General features: G+C 39.0%; 2 protein-coding genes and 1 long non-coding RNA gene across 6 annotated transcripts in view; all 3 read right to left on the minus strand.

Annotated features, from left to right (window-relative positions):
• LOC124125588 overlaps positions 1-8,541 on the minus strand; it is a 91,548-nt gene extending 83,007 nt beyond the window's left edge. Inside the window, exons 1-5 of one of the 3 annotated variants that reach the window (XM_048398247.1) lie at positions 8,058-8,539; positions 6,012-6,347; positions 3,277-3,408; positions 1,431-1,547; positions 306-1,145 (exon numbers count right to left, since the gene is read on the minus strand). In XM_048398247.1, the coding sequence (XP_048254204.1) occupies positions 886-1,145; positions 1,431-1,547; positions 3,277-3,408; positions 6,012-6,347; positions 8,058-8,121 (909 nt within the window). In that variant the 5' untranslated portion in view covers positions 8,122-8,539 and the 3' untranslated portion in view covers positions 306-885. Of the gene's footprint in view, positions 1-305; positions 1,146-1,430; positions 1,566-3,276; positions 3,409-6,011; positions 6,348-8,057 lie in introns of those variants that run through there. The other 2 variants (XM_048398246.1, XM_048398248.1) reach the window with 2 other exon arrangements.
• Positions 1-17,449, minus strand: part of LOC124121871 — a 247,368-nt gene that overhangs the window by 178,457 nt on the left and 51,462 nt on the right. The window lies entirely within an intron of this gene.
• LOC125381525 lies at positions 13,011-16,408 on the minus strand. Its single transcript, XR_007221842.1, has 3 exons — positions 16,128-16,408; positions 13,486-13,560; positions 13,011-13,127 (listed from the first exon to the last, which is right to left on the minus strand). It is a non-coding gene; the product is annotated as an uncharacterized LOC125381525 (long non-coding RNA).

A 17,449-nucleotide genomic window follows, 5' to 3' on the forward strand; every position in this document is an offset into this window, starting at 1 on the left:
TGAACGTGTCATTTCATAACACGATTTAGGATACTAATATGGTTCCACTGTGTACAGACCAATGAAGATCCGGGGTACGCATGCTTGATGTAAAATGCGACCATACTTGTAAGAGGCGACTAACGGGATCGGGTGGGCAGGCTCGCTGACTTGGTTGATGCATGTCATCGTATTCTTATTGCGTTCATCAATGCTCATGATGTCAATCTCTGGATAGTCTTGTCCAGACCCGATTATTTACAGACCACCGTCATATAGCTGGACTATTGGTGAGTGCGGCGTTAAACAACAAAACAAACAATCCATGGAGAACACTATTTATTTATTTTACATCCTAACCACCCCGAGATCACCATATCAGCCAATGGGACATACAATAACTTTGCGTCATAAGCTCATTCAATCAAATTGTAAAATGCAATACATTTTCCTCTTGTTTGGAAGATATTGTATACTTTAATTACCTATACTGAAATACAGTCTCCTCCTATCTTCACATCACTTTGAACTACCCGAAAAACGTCTCAGAAACATTCTATATCCTTTTTTCTGTACCGACTTTCAAAATATTCTTTACTATATTGAATATAAAATAGCTAAAATACAAAAAGAAAAAAGAAAAACACTGCCAATTGCAGAATCAAAACCCCAAAACACACATACACTGCTTCAAGGAAGCGCTTGTGGTAAAAGGTAGATGGACTGTTGCTTCAAACAGATGTATGCTATTCTGTTGGTATCACAATCTTATCAATTCTAAATAATCGAGTTACTTTTCCTAGGAAAGCTTATTCATCAACCCGCTTTGTTATAGAACAGGATGTCCTCTACGCGGACATAAATAAGAGCTGGAATGCCAGCTGTCGGTGGTGTAACAGTATGCTTCTAGTTGTCAGCATCACGTGCAGTGTTGTAGTAAGTTGTATCTCCTGTATCTGCATCTTCATCACGATGCTGATGTTGGCCAGCTGTGTTGTAGTAGGCTGCGTTACCTGCTTGGTCCTCTTTGTTCACGGAATCTGGGGAACCACTCCCAATACCTTCCACGGTGTTGACGTACTGCATCTCCACTTTACCATACTGGTGGCCCATGTCCTCGTAATGAGACGGGGAAGTGTAGATATTCGATGCGCTCGCATCGTCTTCTGGAAGTTGAATTAGAGGAAACAGTGATGGTAGTATGACACTCTTTTAACATTTATTATTTCGTAAGGAAATTAATCTGGAAGAGATTGTGCTTAAGATCCAGGTCTTATAGTTCGTATACAATACGTTTCGGTTGTTTTGTTGATAATACTATAATAATAGTATATTGACACGGTTTTCCGGCTTTCAGGGTAGCACAATTACAAATACATGTCCTTGCAAGTGTGCAATTGTTTTAATGTAATTTTGCCAGTGGTATATGACACAGTCTAAATATTTCCTACCTTTACTGGTGTTCCTCCTTCTCATCCATATGATGCCGACGATGATGGTGATGACGCAACCAACAAGAATGCCACCCACCGCTGCTCCTACGGCAATATAGACGACGTTTGGTGCATCTTTGCAAAGTGGACATACTAAAACAAATTTAAAAACTAATAATACTGTAACTCTGTATATGCTTCTTTGTGGATTCAATATATGTTTTGCATTCAATAGATGTTTGATGTGACGGTTCTGTGTCCCTAATAAATACATGCAAAATAATCATTTTAAGACAAGAAAAACGGACATGCAATCATCAGTGTTTGTAGATGTTCACACGTAAATGGAACAGATGTGGCTTCTTTGGGTGTGACGTTTGCTATGCACACCAATAAACCGAAAGAGCAAGTGTTGGTCCATCCACCATCAACTTATGTTGTTTTCTCACAAGCCCCATGGTCCGCAGGAGACGCTGTAGGTAGGTGTGTATCATGTACATATTGTGCAATTGTTTTTTACAGAAACACAGATGTGTGTAAACAAACGTAATACGATTAATGATTACAAACAACACTAAATGAATATATTGTTTTCAATTGAAGGTGAATTTGATGTTTTGGCATGTATATTTTGTGTTCAGAAATGTTACCGACTTAAAGTTGTTCATATCTACAGGTCTATCATGACAGGGCCACATGCGAATCAGGGCAAACAATTGTTTGGAGGTTCACAGTTGTTCAGGAAATATCAAGTATCCTACAAGTATATAATTAGGACGTCTGAATGGAATACATCTTCGACTGATTTGTGCTTTGAAAATGGCTTGTCTGAAATAATGCTTTTGCTTTATTTTGACCAATTTTATGCTTTTCTTATACTTACAAAACAATATTGATGCACACAAGAGGAGACTTACTCATAAGTACTGCACGATGGATCCTATATTAACCAAGTCACTTGAAGACGATTCAATTGTGAGAACAAATGACACCATAATATCATTTTTTCATCATCAAGAACATCATCGACATAGATTTGATCAAAACAGATGTAGGGATGATTTTCAACTTCAGTAAAAAAAAGATGATATTCTTATGAAAAAGGGAGACATATATGATCAAAGAAAGTTTTCCTAAATTTAAACCATTGTAACTAAATATAATATATAAATACACGTCTGTATCTTATTAATGGTAGTTTAGCACGTCCTACTCAGTGTATGTCGTGAGTGCTGGATATGTTTAATTTCAACGTATGTAATTATTAATGTGTTTTCTCCTGAGGTAACATATTACGATGGCATCACTTTGTTATGCAATTTCACTGAATCTATTTTTCCTAACCAGGTTCATGATTAGTAGCATAGGTGAGGTGAAATTGGATTTAACGTCGCGTGTGTGTGGCTGTTTGTACTGATGCCAATTTATAGTGCTTGCTCACTGAGATACCATGCCGCAGTTTAACATGAAGACACAGTATACAGACGAGCAGTCTATGTTTTAGCTCCTTAATGTCGAGCGCCAGACAGGGTAACAACAAGTATTATCTTTTAACGTCTTCTCGTATGACGCGGCCGGGGATCGAACCCCGGACTTTCCGCTCTCCGGGCGGACTCTCTTCCACTAGACCACGGAAGCGGTCTTAGTAGCATAGAGACCAGTGATGTCATATGACTGTTACGTCATAGTAATTGATGACGTCATATTAGTCTGCATAACATTGTAATGCAATTTTATTCCAGGGATATCACCAAGTAGGTATCGCTTAATCTCACCTTCGCAATATTTCAAGGGGAAAACAGTTTTTTATGTTAAATGTTTTAGGTTCTATTATGGAATAGAAAAGCACAACACTGTATCTCACCCACTCCTTGAAGAGACGTGCTTGTGGAGATATCAAAGTTTGCTGTAGTAGCTGTAGTTGTTGTAGTAGCTGCAGTAGCTGAAGTTGCTGCAATCGTAGTTGTTGATGACTCTGTCGTAAGGTTTACTACGTCTGGAAAATTATGTCATTTGGATTAAATCGCCTGGCATTAATTAGATTAGATTAACTAGAATGACTAGACCGTGGTATCAAAATGTTCAAATGTTATGTTTTAGCGTAATGACAATGATGGTGATTTGTGCCTTTTCTCAAATATATGTTTCATAATGGATTTGGAGTATCAACGTCAAAACGTTAAGGTGCGCGATAAGCTTAGCATCAGCAAATGTGTTAAGGTGTGTAGCTCTAAATGTGCTTAGGGTTGTAATTAAATCCTAAACATGACAGACCCGTGAGGATTCCGGGGTAGCGTAGGTCTTCAGCAACCAATACTTGCCGTAAAAGGCGACTATGCTTGTAAAAGGCGACTAACGGGATCGCGTGGTTAGGCTCGCTGACTTGGGTGATACATGTCATCAATCCCAATTTCGTGGATCGATGCTCATGATGTCAATCACTGGATTGTCTGGACCAGACTCGATTATTTTACAGACCGCCGTCATAAAGCTGGAATATTGCTGAGTGCGGCGTTAAACAACAAACCAACCAACCAACCTAAACATGACAAAAGAGTTTGTATTAAGGATCCACACATAATGCAAGAGACAAGGATTTCACCACATAACAACATGAACATCACATGCCTTTACATGCCTAAGTGTGTTTTGAACTGTTTAACATTTTAACGTGGTTATGATATAGAGATATTCATAATTTCCACTTATGAATTTAAACAAGTTGACGGAAAATGTGGGACATATAATATTAAAAGATGGCACTCGATAGGTAATTCCCTTGGACGTGCGGGAGTATGTAAAACTGTCGAAATAGTACAATCTAGTCAGTTTTGTCGCGTTTATTCACTGCGGATCTTAAGAATGTGGAAGTAACGTCACCTTCAAGAGTATGTGAGGTGAGATGAATCTTAATAAAGTGACAAGACTATTTCCATAATCATAATAAGTCATAGCTAAAGCAATGACCATTGTACGATTCCGACTATATCATGAGCATGTGTTTAAGAATAATTATCAAATAGTGACGATACCAAGTGAGTGTAGTCTGTCCTATGTCACAAACACGTGCAAAGGCTCATCAATTGTTCACCCGTGGTAGAATAGGTCTTCAGCAACCCATGCTTGCTGTAAAAGTCGACTTTGCTTGTCGAAAGAGTCGACTAACCAGATCAGGTGGTCAGGCTCGCTGACTTGGTTGATGCATGTCATCGTATCCGAACTGCGTTCATCGATGCTCATGATGTCAATCTCAAGATTGTCTGGACCAGACTTGATCATTTACAAGCCGCCGTCATAAAGCTGGAATATTGCTGAGTGCGGCGTTAAACAACAAACAAACAAACAAACGATTTTTCATCTGACACGGGAACATGTGGTCCTGTTCAAAATAGGGAGTTGCATCGGACTCATTATCGAGCTCGTGCGTCAAATTTGAAAATATCCTCCTCTTAAAGATTTTATTTTGTCATCGGATTATGAAATCACAAAAAAGGCTGACAATTGTGTGACGAAATTTTCAAGTATAAAGGTGAAACTGTCTGTAAGTGATCGATCAAATTTTAATAGTTTAATAATATCTTCGACTAAAAAAAGTCATTTAAATACAAAATCGTTTGCTGTTTATTGTTCTCATTCGGCCTTATTAATATACATCATGATGTGTTGGGTGGATTGAGACTGTCACTTAATTGAACTGAGTTGGGTTCCCTTTGACACCCTGGACTCCTTGCTGTTAAGTTTCGTGAAAATACTGAAGAGGATGCAAATCGTGAATTTAAAACTTCTGAACATGCTTTGGTTCCAGATAACTTTAGTGTATGAAAGTGCTGATTTTTTAAGCAAGTTTAGAGCGTGAGGATGTTGAGATTGTAAACATTTCAACCACACAAAATACACATAAGAGGGTGAATATATAGTTTTCATCATGTGATCAAAACACAAAGAGTTACAGTCTGAGCCTCTTACAACTGAAAGTAGGTTAATTTCGCTAAAGCTCGGCATCATTCACAGTTTTCCGTGTGCACTGATTATCCATAACTAAATTAAAAAAGCCGTTTTCTATGAAAAGTAGTACAAATATAAAATCTGAGTTGTGGGTTGTAATTTTATTATAAATAAATTGAACTCCAATGCTTAAAGTGAGCATTCTAAAAAAATACTATTCTCATTTGAAAAGTTTGGTGAGGTAGATAAACTGTGTTAGGTGTACTTCAAAACTTAGCCTTCATCAGTAATACACCAAGGTATATTAAACTATTACCCAGTATTGCACAGTAGAGGTACTGTTGAGGTACTTTAATTTTCTGCAATTTAACAAATTAATATTGCTTAAAGCAATCCTGGACATTTCCTCAGCTTTTCGATCACACCTATATTACCATAATTCATCAATACATAATAATTGTGATGGCGAAGCTATACCAAAATATATATCAGCCACGCACACGCGCAAAATAAAGGATTACAATTTCAAAATTGGTTGTTGAAGTTTATTCCATTTATTCTCGTGTGTAATGTTGAGAGAACACATGTCTCGCAGTAAAAGCTCAGTTTACGTCTAAAACCAAGCTGTTTACTAACAAACCATAACATACTCACGTATTGTCAATCTGTTGCTCTCCTGATCACTCTGACTATCCCAACACCACCACACAGATCCATTATCTGTGGGAGTGAGGATCCTGAGAGTCACATTGTGCTGGGTGTAACTACAGGTTACATTGATACGCCCTGACAGATGGTTGTACACGTCATTGTTGGATACATCTACTGGACACTGTGTGTCTGATACATAACGTGTACGAAAGATTACATCAGTCCTCCAGTACCACGCTCTACTCCTGCCAGCACTGCCACTACTGCTACACATCAAGGTGTACGGCTGGCCTGGCGATGCTGTTGCTGGAGAACTTGTTAGTTGTAGGGAGTTCGAACCTGTAGCAAATAAAAACGTAAAATTGCGAGCTGCAGGATTGTTACATCTCCCCCTTTCATTCCTATGCCACATCAGTTGAACACAATCATCGCTCCTCGATCACATGTTCAGAAGTTTAAAATTCATGATTTGCGTCTTCTTCAGTATTTTCAAGAAACGTATCAGGTGTCCAAATGTCTAACTTATTCATTGGTCGGGGTGCGAGGTCTGTGATCGAGGAGCGATGATTGTGTTCAACTGACACCCCGACCAATGAATTAGTTAGACATTTGGAATGCTACTCTTCACGTGTATGTTGGTTTATATTGGCCATAGGCCTTTCGTACATATACATACAATACAACAGGGTTGGTACAGTCATACAATACAACATCTAGCACATACATGTATATTATGTTAAGTATGTTACAATGTCCATATGACAGAAGTGTTCGACTTGTTTGAAACAAAAAGTGACAGTTTACACATATTCTCCATGTTGTGAAGTCCGTAGTAAACTAAAATAAAATATAACAGTAATTATGTTCCTGCATTTCCCATGTTATCAAAACAACATGCGCCCATGTTCCTTGTCTGACTGGCATATTACACTTCTGAAAATGATATATCGAGACTAATTCTCACAGTGTGCGTAGAGTTGTGTCCCTTAGCCGTGCAAGGATATCACGATCTGTTGGAATCCCTGATTATGAGCATTGCCTGTGTTAAATTCATTTTTCGGAGTAGGCGACATTGTACCATCAATGGCAGCGTGTGCTGTAATCCCTTTGGTTGAGAAACGATTACATGGGATTTGAAGCCCCAAAATCCCACGGGCCCCGTTCAACAAGCAATCGTAGATGTGAACAACTTCTTTACTTAGGTTTGTATCGCGACTCTGCTTACAAGATAGGTCTAGTTATTATGGAAGCATTTCAGGTGACGTCATACCATTGAAGCGTGACGTCACGTCTGTGAGAGGTCACATGGCCATTCAGAAAATGACTGATAACTTTTGTATTTCACAAGGTCAGTATACATTGTGTGTTTTAAGATTAGCCGGTTGTATTGAGTATTCAATGCGCGGACATTTTTGACATTTTTCTCCTGATTTGAATATGCCACTAACAAAAGTTTGCTGGTTTTTTTCCACAAACTAAATTTATGGAACATGAACCCATGTACCCTGATGCTTACTACTCAGCTGTATTCAACTTAAAACGGAATTTAAAAACTAATACGTTTCTCAGTATTCGAGATGATTATTTTCAGTAAGTCAGTAAGGCACATTCCAGACAAGATGATGGTAGCCGAGCTTCTTTAATTGACAGGTTTATAAGCTGAATTTTTTGTGGGTATTCTTAACGCCACATGCACACTCAGCAATATTCCAGCTTTACAGTGCATGACGGCGGTCTGTAAATAGTCGACTCGAAAAGACAATCCAGTGATTCATAGAATGAGCATCGATTTACAGAAATGGGGTACGATGACATGCATCAACCAAGTCAGCGAGTCTGACCAACCTATCCCTTTACGACGAGCAAATGATTGGAAGAAAGTTTTCAACAAATATGTAAATACTTCCTTTCGTGGTGATGCTACTTCTTGAATCAGAGGTGTCTTATTCTTACTTCACACATAAACACCATTCCGCAAAGGCATTGAGGGATGATTGATTTCCTATTTGAGACACACATCTCCATGCTGCAAGATAAGCTTCAACTCACCCTTTGTGTATGTCGTAAACACACACACCCACAACACGAGTGTAAGTGGAACATCCATGTCCATACAGCCAGGAGAAACCAGTTATATTACTTAGAATTCACAGCATGTTTATTGTCAACATGGCTTTGTCACATCCCAGCAGCTAGCTTTATCCTTTTCAGTGCAACTGATCGTCCCGAAACACCTCAACTCGTCAATACTATTGAACTGACGTACTATCACACACACAGCTAAGGTATCTGTGTCCCAGTCACAGGTATCCGACACTCTGGCTTGTGTAGATTGTGTTCCCCACTGAGGCCAGCATGTGTCGTAATGATGCTGTAACACTTGGCACTGTCCATACGATTAGCGACACCTCAGTACATGACTCTTATAAACCACACGCCGTGTCGACAATGCAGCTACACTTGAATCATGACCTTGTGTTTGTTGCTTGACGAGGAAGTAGTATCTACAGCCACCCCACCCCAACAATCTAAACATAATCCCTGCTCTATTTCCCAAGTTGCCTTGACATTCAAACAGGTTTGACTTATGCTCTTGTGCTTGCACATAGAATATTGTGTACTGATTGCAAGAAAACATGGTGGTGTGTGTGGATCTGCCATCCTTCCAAACAAGTTAGGATGTAAAGAGGGAGCGAATCCGTTAGTAATGACGTACACCGATATAAATGTTAGGTATGGCAGTCTGTTTATACTGAGTGCTTTATGCATACTACCTGACACGTGATTGTGTCACGTTTCATAGCTTGGTATGACTATCTTACAAAACTACTCAAACAAGATACTACACAGAAATCATTGAATGGTGACTGACATTTTGTTACAATTCATGATGTTTCAAGTTTCTAACCTCTACCCGGAATGGGTTTGATATGACACACAAATATATACAACATAAATTAGGGTAAGGAATGGCTATGTATGTTAATACAAACAATGTCGCGCGGAATGATTATGAATATCTAAAATATGATAATAAGGACTATATGTCTTGCTGCTCAACGAAACCTATTCCGGTTTAGTGAGTGGTGCAAATAATGAATCCTATCCTTGTCGCCAGGAGCGGTAAAATCGATCAGGTGGTCAATGTCGGTATTGGTTGATTGCGCGTCATCGTACCCCGACGGTCATTGACGTTGCTCATAATATTAACCACTGGTTTGTCTGATCCAACCTTGATTTTTTACTGGCCGCCCAGAATGTAATACAGACATTGAGATGATGGGCGTGGCATTTCTTTTGTAGGTTTCTGTTGCCATTAGCGGGTCGCTTCTGCCTGATCGCATTAACCCACGGCTTTATTCATAACAAAATGTGTTGTTTCATACCATAAAAAAATCCAATAGGAAACGCTTATTGCCTCAATGATCTTTAAACCCATACTCTTTGAAACATAATAGTAGCATCGCGTCACAATCACAAATGTCATTTCAACTAAAAAAAAGAGAACAAAATTATTGCGAGTTAAGTAGTTTGGGGTATATATATCACTCAGTTGATAGTACTTGATGGATAGACATACACTGCATATTCTACTACGTGTGGTGCAGGTAACGGTGTATATTCATACTCAGTGCTTTATGCATACTACCTGATAAGCGGTTGGGTCATGTTTTATAGTCAGATAATGATATAATTCAAAACTCTTTCCTCATCTATCAAAGCACAGAGTGAATAATGTATGTTTGTGACCTGCCGTATTCGACGTAATAAGCGCCCTGCTCTAATAAACGCCCACGGCGATATTTGCTAATACATTGGCTAGTGAACAATCCCAATTAGCACCCCTTCCGATTGATCAATGTACACAAGACTTATTTATTCATGAATAATATGTAAGCACTCATGTGTTATATGCACCCTTAATGTTTGGCAATTAAATACAGGGAAATATGTCTGTTGTGTATAATACGCACAGACTTTTCTTTTGTATCATTTCAGCCTGTCAGTATAAACCACGACATTTACGATCTTTCAACTCTGTTTTTTTTTCTCACCAAAATCATATTCTAATAAGAGCCCCCTATTTCTAATTTTGAGAGCGCCCTGGGCAGTGTAATACTTCTGAAACATCTATGTCAACAATAACACGCCGTACATTGCATTAACCGCAAACACGGTGAGTTCTTCGGCAAAAATATCTTAATAGAGAAAAGCTGTGATAGCATGCGTTTAAGGAGCAATCAATGATTATAACCGATGTTTTTAGAGTTTCTTTCATGGGTATCAAATTTGATGTGACAATGACCGATTGTTGAACAATGGTGTCTGCATTACGTCAACAATGTTGCCTGAATTATATCAACATTTACATCTTCATTACGTCAACAATAGTGTTGGCGTTACAACAGCAATGGTGTCTGCATTACAATAACAATGATCTCTGGATAACACAACAATGGTGTCTGCATTACAATAACAATGATCTCTGGATTACACAACAATGGTGTCTGCATTACAATAACAATGATCTCTGGATTACGCAACAATGGTGTCTGCATTACAATAACAATGATCTCTGGATTACACAACAAAGGTGTCTGCATTACAATAACAATGATCTCTGGATTACACAACAATGGTGTCTGCATTACAATAACAATGATCTCTGGATAACACAACAATGGTGTCTGCATTACAATAACAATGATCTCTGGATTACACAACAATGGTGTCTGCATTACAATAACAATGATCTCTGGATTACGCAACAATGGTGTCTGCATTACAATAACAATGATCTCTGGATTACACAACAAAGGTGTCTGCATTACAATAACAATGATCTCTGGATTACACAACAATGGTGTCTGCATTACAATAACAATGATCTCTGGATTACACAACAATGGTGTCTGCATTACAATAACAATGATCTCTGGATTACACAACAATGGTGTCTGCATTACAATAACAATGATCTCTGGATTACACAACAATGGTGTCTGCATTAAAATTACAATGGTGTCTACATTACAACAACAACAATGATGTCTATATTACAACAGCAATGATGTCTGCATTACAACAACAACACTGGTGTCTACATTACATAGCAATGGTGTCTATATCACAACAGCAATGATGTCTGCATTACACAGCAATGGTGTTTACATGACAGCAACAATGTACGTCAACAATGGTGCCTCCAGTACACTAACATCATATCTGCATCATGTCAACAATGTTATCAATATAACATCAACAATGATATCTATTTTACGTTAAGAATGATGTATGAGTCATATCATCAATGGTGCCTGCATTACGTCAACAATGATGTGTATAATACGTGTATTATGTACATGTATTATGTAGAGAGTTGCGGGTATTTGTCATGTAAATATTGAATATTCCAGAACATTACATTTTAACCATTGCCTAGATCATTCACATCATCATGATCGCAAAACTTCAACATCACAGAATCCTTCTATCAAGTGCAATGGTGAGGGGTGTCTCCTGTTTTCGTGGGACCTTCAAGTCATGTTGTAGTAGGCTGTATCCCGCTTGTCTTCATCTGTGTTCACATAATCTGGAGTATCAGCCGCTGTACCCTCCACAGTGTTGACGTACTGCTTCTCTACACTGCCGTACTGGTGATCCATGTCTTCATAATGGGAGGCAGAATCGTAGATGTTTGGTGTGTTGATGCTGTCTTCTGAAAATGTGAAATATTTCATATACAGTACTCTGAAATTGTCTTGACGGGTCAACAGAGAGTAAATGTATCATTATCGGTGAACATGTTTTGAGAGGAAAATGTTGAAGGAAACGTGCCATCTCCATTGGACGAAACGCCAAACGTTCCTTTTTAAAGGAACGACCCGTTTTGAAACGAAAAGTGTTTCACTGAATTCTAGAGAAGATGAAAACTCTAGACAATGTTGGACTACTTCCACATCCCCTTGGAATTGCCCAGAGAGACAGTGTCGGTGTTGATGATCTCCCAGTCTGTTTGCTGTCGTCAAATGTGTGTTCAATGTATGTCAGTCATAAAACATGTTCCCAATAACCGACATGTTTAATGGTTCAGCCCTATGTTGTCTACACAGAAGTCGACGTGCTCGGACTCAGACACTTTTTAGAGTATATTATATAGCAAATGACATCGGATGACATTACCATTCCATCCTGTGTTTTTAGGTAACATGGAGATTGAGGGAAGTGGGCAAAGTTGTCTGAGGTGTCACAATTCAATGAGCAGCGTTACGCCCCTAGGCTGTGCAAAGATCCCATGTGCGTGGGGATGAATTCCTGGTTCCACTCAGTATGACTCTTGGTCTGTCATGTAATACACCCACGCGGGTAGGTTTTACCAAAGCTATCACGCCGCCCTTTATGGCGATATGCCATGTTGTAAGAGAAATTCCATAACTGTTTATAAACCCGCTCATATGCACAATACAAACTATTTATGTACTCATACGACATGTATAATGCTTTCACGTGAACCGATATATCACAATCATTTTTGTCTGTATACGATCACCTTGAATATGTGTCAAGTTAGACAAGTTAGAAAATTTACACATGTATGCAATTGCGTTCACATGCCCTTTACATACGTGTATAAGTTTACATACGTAATGCAAAAATACCCCTTAGTGAAAATGTGCGCATATGAATGTGATATTAAATCTTTCGCTTTACCCATTAAGGTGGCAAGCGCTTAGTGTAATGTAAATTAATATATACACACAACACTTAACTTTCGATTCCTAGTATATGTTTAGTTGCGTGCATTTATTACATTCCCTCATTATAGAGAGACCACGTTCTTTGGCAGGGACCAGTGTACCAATTGACAATAGCCATTTCTATCTCGTAGCTGACATTAGCCATTTCTTGTGCGTGTTTCCAGAAGAGAACCATGTCCAGGACCACATTTCACCGATATATTAGCACAAAGTTAATTTATTACTGATGCATTGTTTATATTACCTCTTCTTATGTTTCTCTTCTTCGTCCACGCGATGATGACTGCGGCGGTGATGACGCAGCCAACTACAGCTCCACCTATAACTCCGATGTCTATGTAGACGACATTCGGTGTCTCTTCTAAAAATGGAAATATTAACATAAAATGTCTGAAATGAAAAATATAATAGTATACGGGTTATTTTCCATGTTCATCTAATACATGTTTTAAATTGCTAACTAGAGTAAGTTTCAGGTTATTAGGTTGCGGTATTGAGGTACTTGAACATTTTGACTCCGTGTAGATAACATGAACACCTTACTTAATAATAATATAAGGTGTGTGGTGTAAACATCTACCTTGATTTTACCTCCTGAATTGGTGTTGACATGTCAATAGTTTATTGATATTTTATTCATACATCAGGTTAATAGACAAACTGTTCTCTTCAACACTCATAGACATGCATTCACCGTGGCGCTTTTGCAAGCATCGTACCTGTGTTTGTGGTGGTTCTTTCTATGAATGAAGTGACGGAAGTTGGCGAAGAGGTGGTTGGTACAGTCATCACCTCTTGCAAAATTAACATCAGACATTACAACAGATGACGTATGGAATTAAAAAACACATTATCCAAAACATTGGAAACATTGCATGCATTATATCCGTTTACATGTTTACATCCATACTAATACCCTCTCAACAGACATTTGAACAGGATAGGAAGTTAAAAGCATTCGTAAACAGTTCTGTTTCAGAGCGTCACATTTGGCTGCGAAAAAAAGTTGAATTTTGATTAGTTTCTGTATATAGTTTATGTACATTTACAAGCCTAATTAGAATAGATTCCCATCACCACATGCGGGTCGTAAGAGGCAACTTAATGGATTGGGTGGTCAGGCAAGGAGACTTTGTCAACGTTTCCCTACGGCGTTTCAACATATACACTCTTCAAAACAAGAAACGCACAGGTAGATTTTTCGGAAATTTATTGTACCTAAAAAAGTCAGAGGTGTTAGATTGGGTTGAGATATGGAGATCTCGAAGGCCAGGGCAAGGCGTTGATGTTGGCACTAAGGGGGTAGTCTACCATGATACGAGCTGTGTGCGGTGGAGCGTTGTCCTGTTGAAACAGCTCCCTCTGGCGGTCAATGAGTGGAAGAAGGTGAGGTTGAAGAATTTGATTCATGTAGCGAGTTGCTGTCACATTTCCCTGAACTACAACCAAGTCCGACCTCGTGGCATAGGATATGGCCCCCCACACGATGACACAACCGCCACCGAATTTGTCGAATTCACGTACACAATGTGGGGCAAAACGCTTATTTCGACGACAATAAACACGTTGTTTTCAATCTCGCCGGTGAAGAAGAAATCGCGATTCATAGCTAAACCATCTCCAGTTTCTGAATGTCCTAGGCTGTAAGGTATGGCCCCAACGCATGCGTCGCTGTTGATGGATCTGCTGCAAAACAGGAACGATAACTGTCTTCTGGGTCGGATTCCAGCCTCGTGAAGATGGTTCCTGACAGTCTGGTCCGATATCCTCCTCAAACCAGGGATGCATCCAGCAGCCTCCGTAGCTGTGGCTTTGAGATGAAGTAGATAGAACAGTCGAATGTAGCGATCCTGTGCAGGGGTGGTAACTCTTGGTCGGCGGGTTCTTGGACTGTCTGCAGTGGAATTGAACTGTGTGTATCGGTCACAAAGGCGGCAAATGGTGCTGTGGTGGACGTTGAAGTGGCGTGCAACAGAAGACTGCGATTCCCCGCTTTAGATACGTCTTATGGCGATGTTCTCGGCATTTTTGAACTCGAAAAATGTTGACAATTTAGTGGCTTATGCTTGCCTTTTTATAGCCACTACCACGACTTACGAATGCCATAACTTGCACGTGTATTTTACTCTACTGATTTACTCTATGACATGTTTTAACAAGTGTGAAAACAATGCCGTTTAAGACATTGCAAATCGACAATAGCTGCGTTTTGACGCACCGTTTGTCGAATATCAGGCCACCAACATTTTCCAATAACAAACATCCAATTTATAAACCGGATTTGTTGTGTAGTCAAGTTCAATGAACTACATGCTACCTGTGCGTTTCTTTTTTTTGAAGAGTGTAGTGTCAAATTATTAAGGACTTGTTTTCTCTTAACGAGATTCTTTACTTAAATAATCAACTTTATGAAATAGTTTGTCGATTTTGTCTTCATGTCTATCCATCAGTGAACGAGGACCTACACACATCTCCGCTGGCGGAGGTTAAATGTCTAGACTATCAAATTATCGGCTTCCAGGAGAAACTGGCAGATGGAGAAGAGTACCATTGTATGAAAGAAACTGTTTACTCCGTAATCAAAGGCATATTGGAGAAGAATTCGTCTATATTTGTAACTGTACTTTTTGCAGTAACGAACTCATTCGATATCTGCCACCATACTTCACACATCATCTAAATAAACTTGACTGATGCATGTCATCGTATCACAATTGCTTGGATCGATGCTCATGATGTTAATCACTGCATTGTCTGTCCATACTCAATTATTTACAGACTGCCGTCATATAGCTGGAATATTGCTGAGTGCGGCGTGAAACAACAAACTTCATGTACCAAAAGACAACAAATAAGCCAAAAGGTTAATATTCTTAAAAATATTCGTTAATTTTGGAATATAATTTGTAAACAATGTAAGTCATCTGAATGCGTTCACCGTCGTTCTGTAACTATTATACACAATGTCTATTGACAATCTTGTATATATTCACACACACACATATATATATGTGTGTAAATAATGTCCCGTTCTGTTTCACTCTTATCTGCTCACATTTAGGTTGTTGCCAAATGAAACAAAATACTTTCGGGCTGTAGCGTATATCATACCACAATTTGTAGGTATTTCCTTAAAGTGACCAAGCTACACAGATGCGACCAGCAATGTGCACAGTTACATTACAGTTAGTGAGAAAAAAACAACAAGCCTGCAGCAGTGAAGGTCATTATTGAAATATGAGAAAACTGACTTACATTAATATTTGATACTGCCAGTACGTCATTATGTTATAGAGCAATGTTACATTGTCAAGTAAATAAGTAGAATCTTTCAATAGACATGTTTTTACAACAACTTTACCTTCGCTGACAGAAGTTCTACTTTCGCTTGACGCTGTCGGAGATGTCATTAATGTGACGGGCGACGCTGCAGTACTTTCTTCTGCGTTTACTACATCTGGCAAGTAAAACGTGAATACACAAGACCACACCCACACAATATATATACCTATGAAATAGGAAATATATATAGGCAATACCCTAAAGGATCTCTATTTAACAAATTATAATAGAAGGATCAATATTATTTTACGATGGAATCGTTGTTTCGTCGAACGTTCCAAGTTTGTGAGAAATGGAAGGCTAAAGGGAGAAAGTAATTGTTAAAGACACTAATATACAATATCTGCTCGTTCTATGGGACTCAAAGTGAAAGAGTAATGCATGTCTGTTGTAATCGCGATCGTATGTGAAGAGCTACGTATTGGCGAAAACTATAACAGTTGTAGAGAATGGAGATTATATCCGTTATTCAATAACAAACACAATGAAACACCTCCAAAAGACCGGATGATGACTGACAATCTAGAAACACCACCTTCCATATGTAACACCAATATATTATACATGTCATGATGATCCGAAGATTCATATGGGTTGATGAAACTGTTATTGTTACGTTGTGACACGAATGTGTTGAAATTGTGTTGAAAACACATCACGGGTGCAGGCGATGAACTTGGGACTGCGACATTTTAGTCTGTACGAAAGGCAGGGGTGACGAAGAACGCTACAATACGGTCACAGGGAGAGAGAGAGTAAATATATCTAGAGAGAGAGAGAGAGAGAGAGAGAGTGAGAAAAGAGAGAGAGGTGGAGGGGGGGGGGGGGGGGGGGGGGGGGGTAGTTATATATATGACGAACAGCTAAGACCGCGCCTTGTTCATTGAACTGATGATATCAATTTTCGTTTGATACTTCAGTTGCATTTGTAGAACCAACCAATAATATAATGTATTATAACCGGGCTACTGTAAATGAGATATTAACCACTTCTTGCAAATATTCACTCCTGCTTTACCAACCACGCCGAAGACTCGGATTCGATTCTCCACGTGCACATACATACAACGTGTGAAGTCCATTTCTGGTGTCCCCGCCGTGATTTTGCGGGAATATTGCTAAAACGGGGATGACACCATACATACCCACTCACTCACTTTGTGATAATGTCAACACGGTTCAGATGAACTGAAATGGACCTTCCGTGTAAACATTTTTGGATGTAAACAACGCAACCGAATTATTTGTTGCTAAAACGTCTTGTCCGACCTGTATGTTTCCCGGTCACAAGTTACAGCCTTCGTTTGACATCCGAATCTCATGCAGTATAATTACACACAT

This window comes from Haliotis rufescens, unplaced genomic scaffold (genome assembly GCF_023055435.1).
Source record: "Haliotis rufescens isolate VD_foot unplaced genomic scaffold, xgHalRufe1.0.p SCAF_18, whole genome shotgun sequence".
Taxonomy (NCBI): Eukaryota; Metazoa; Mollusca; class Gastropoda; order Lepetellida; family Haliotidae; genus Haliotis; species Haliotis rufescens.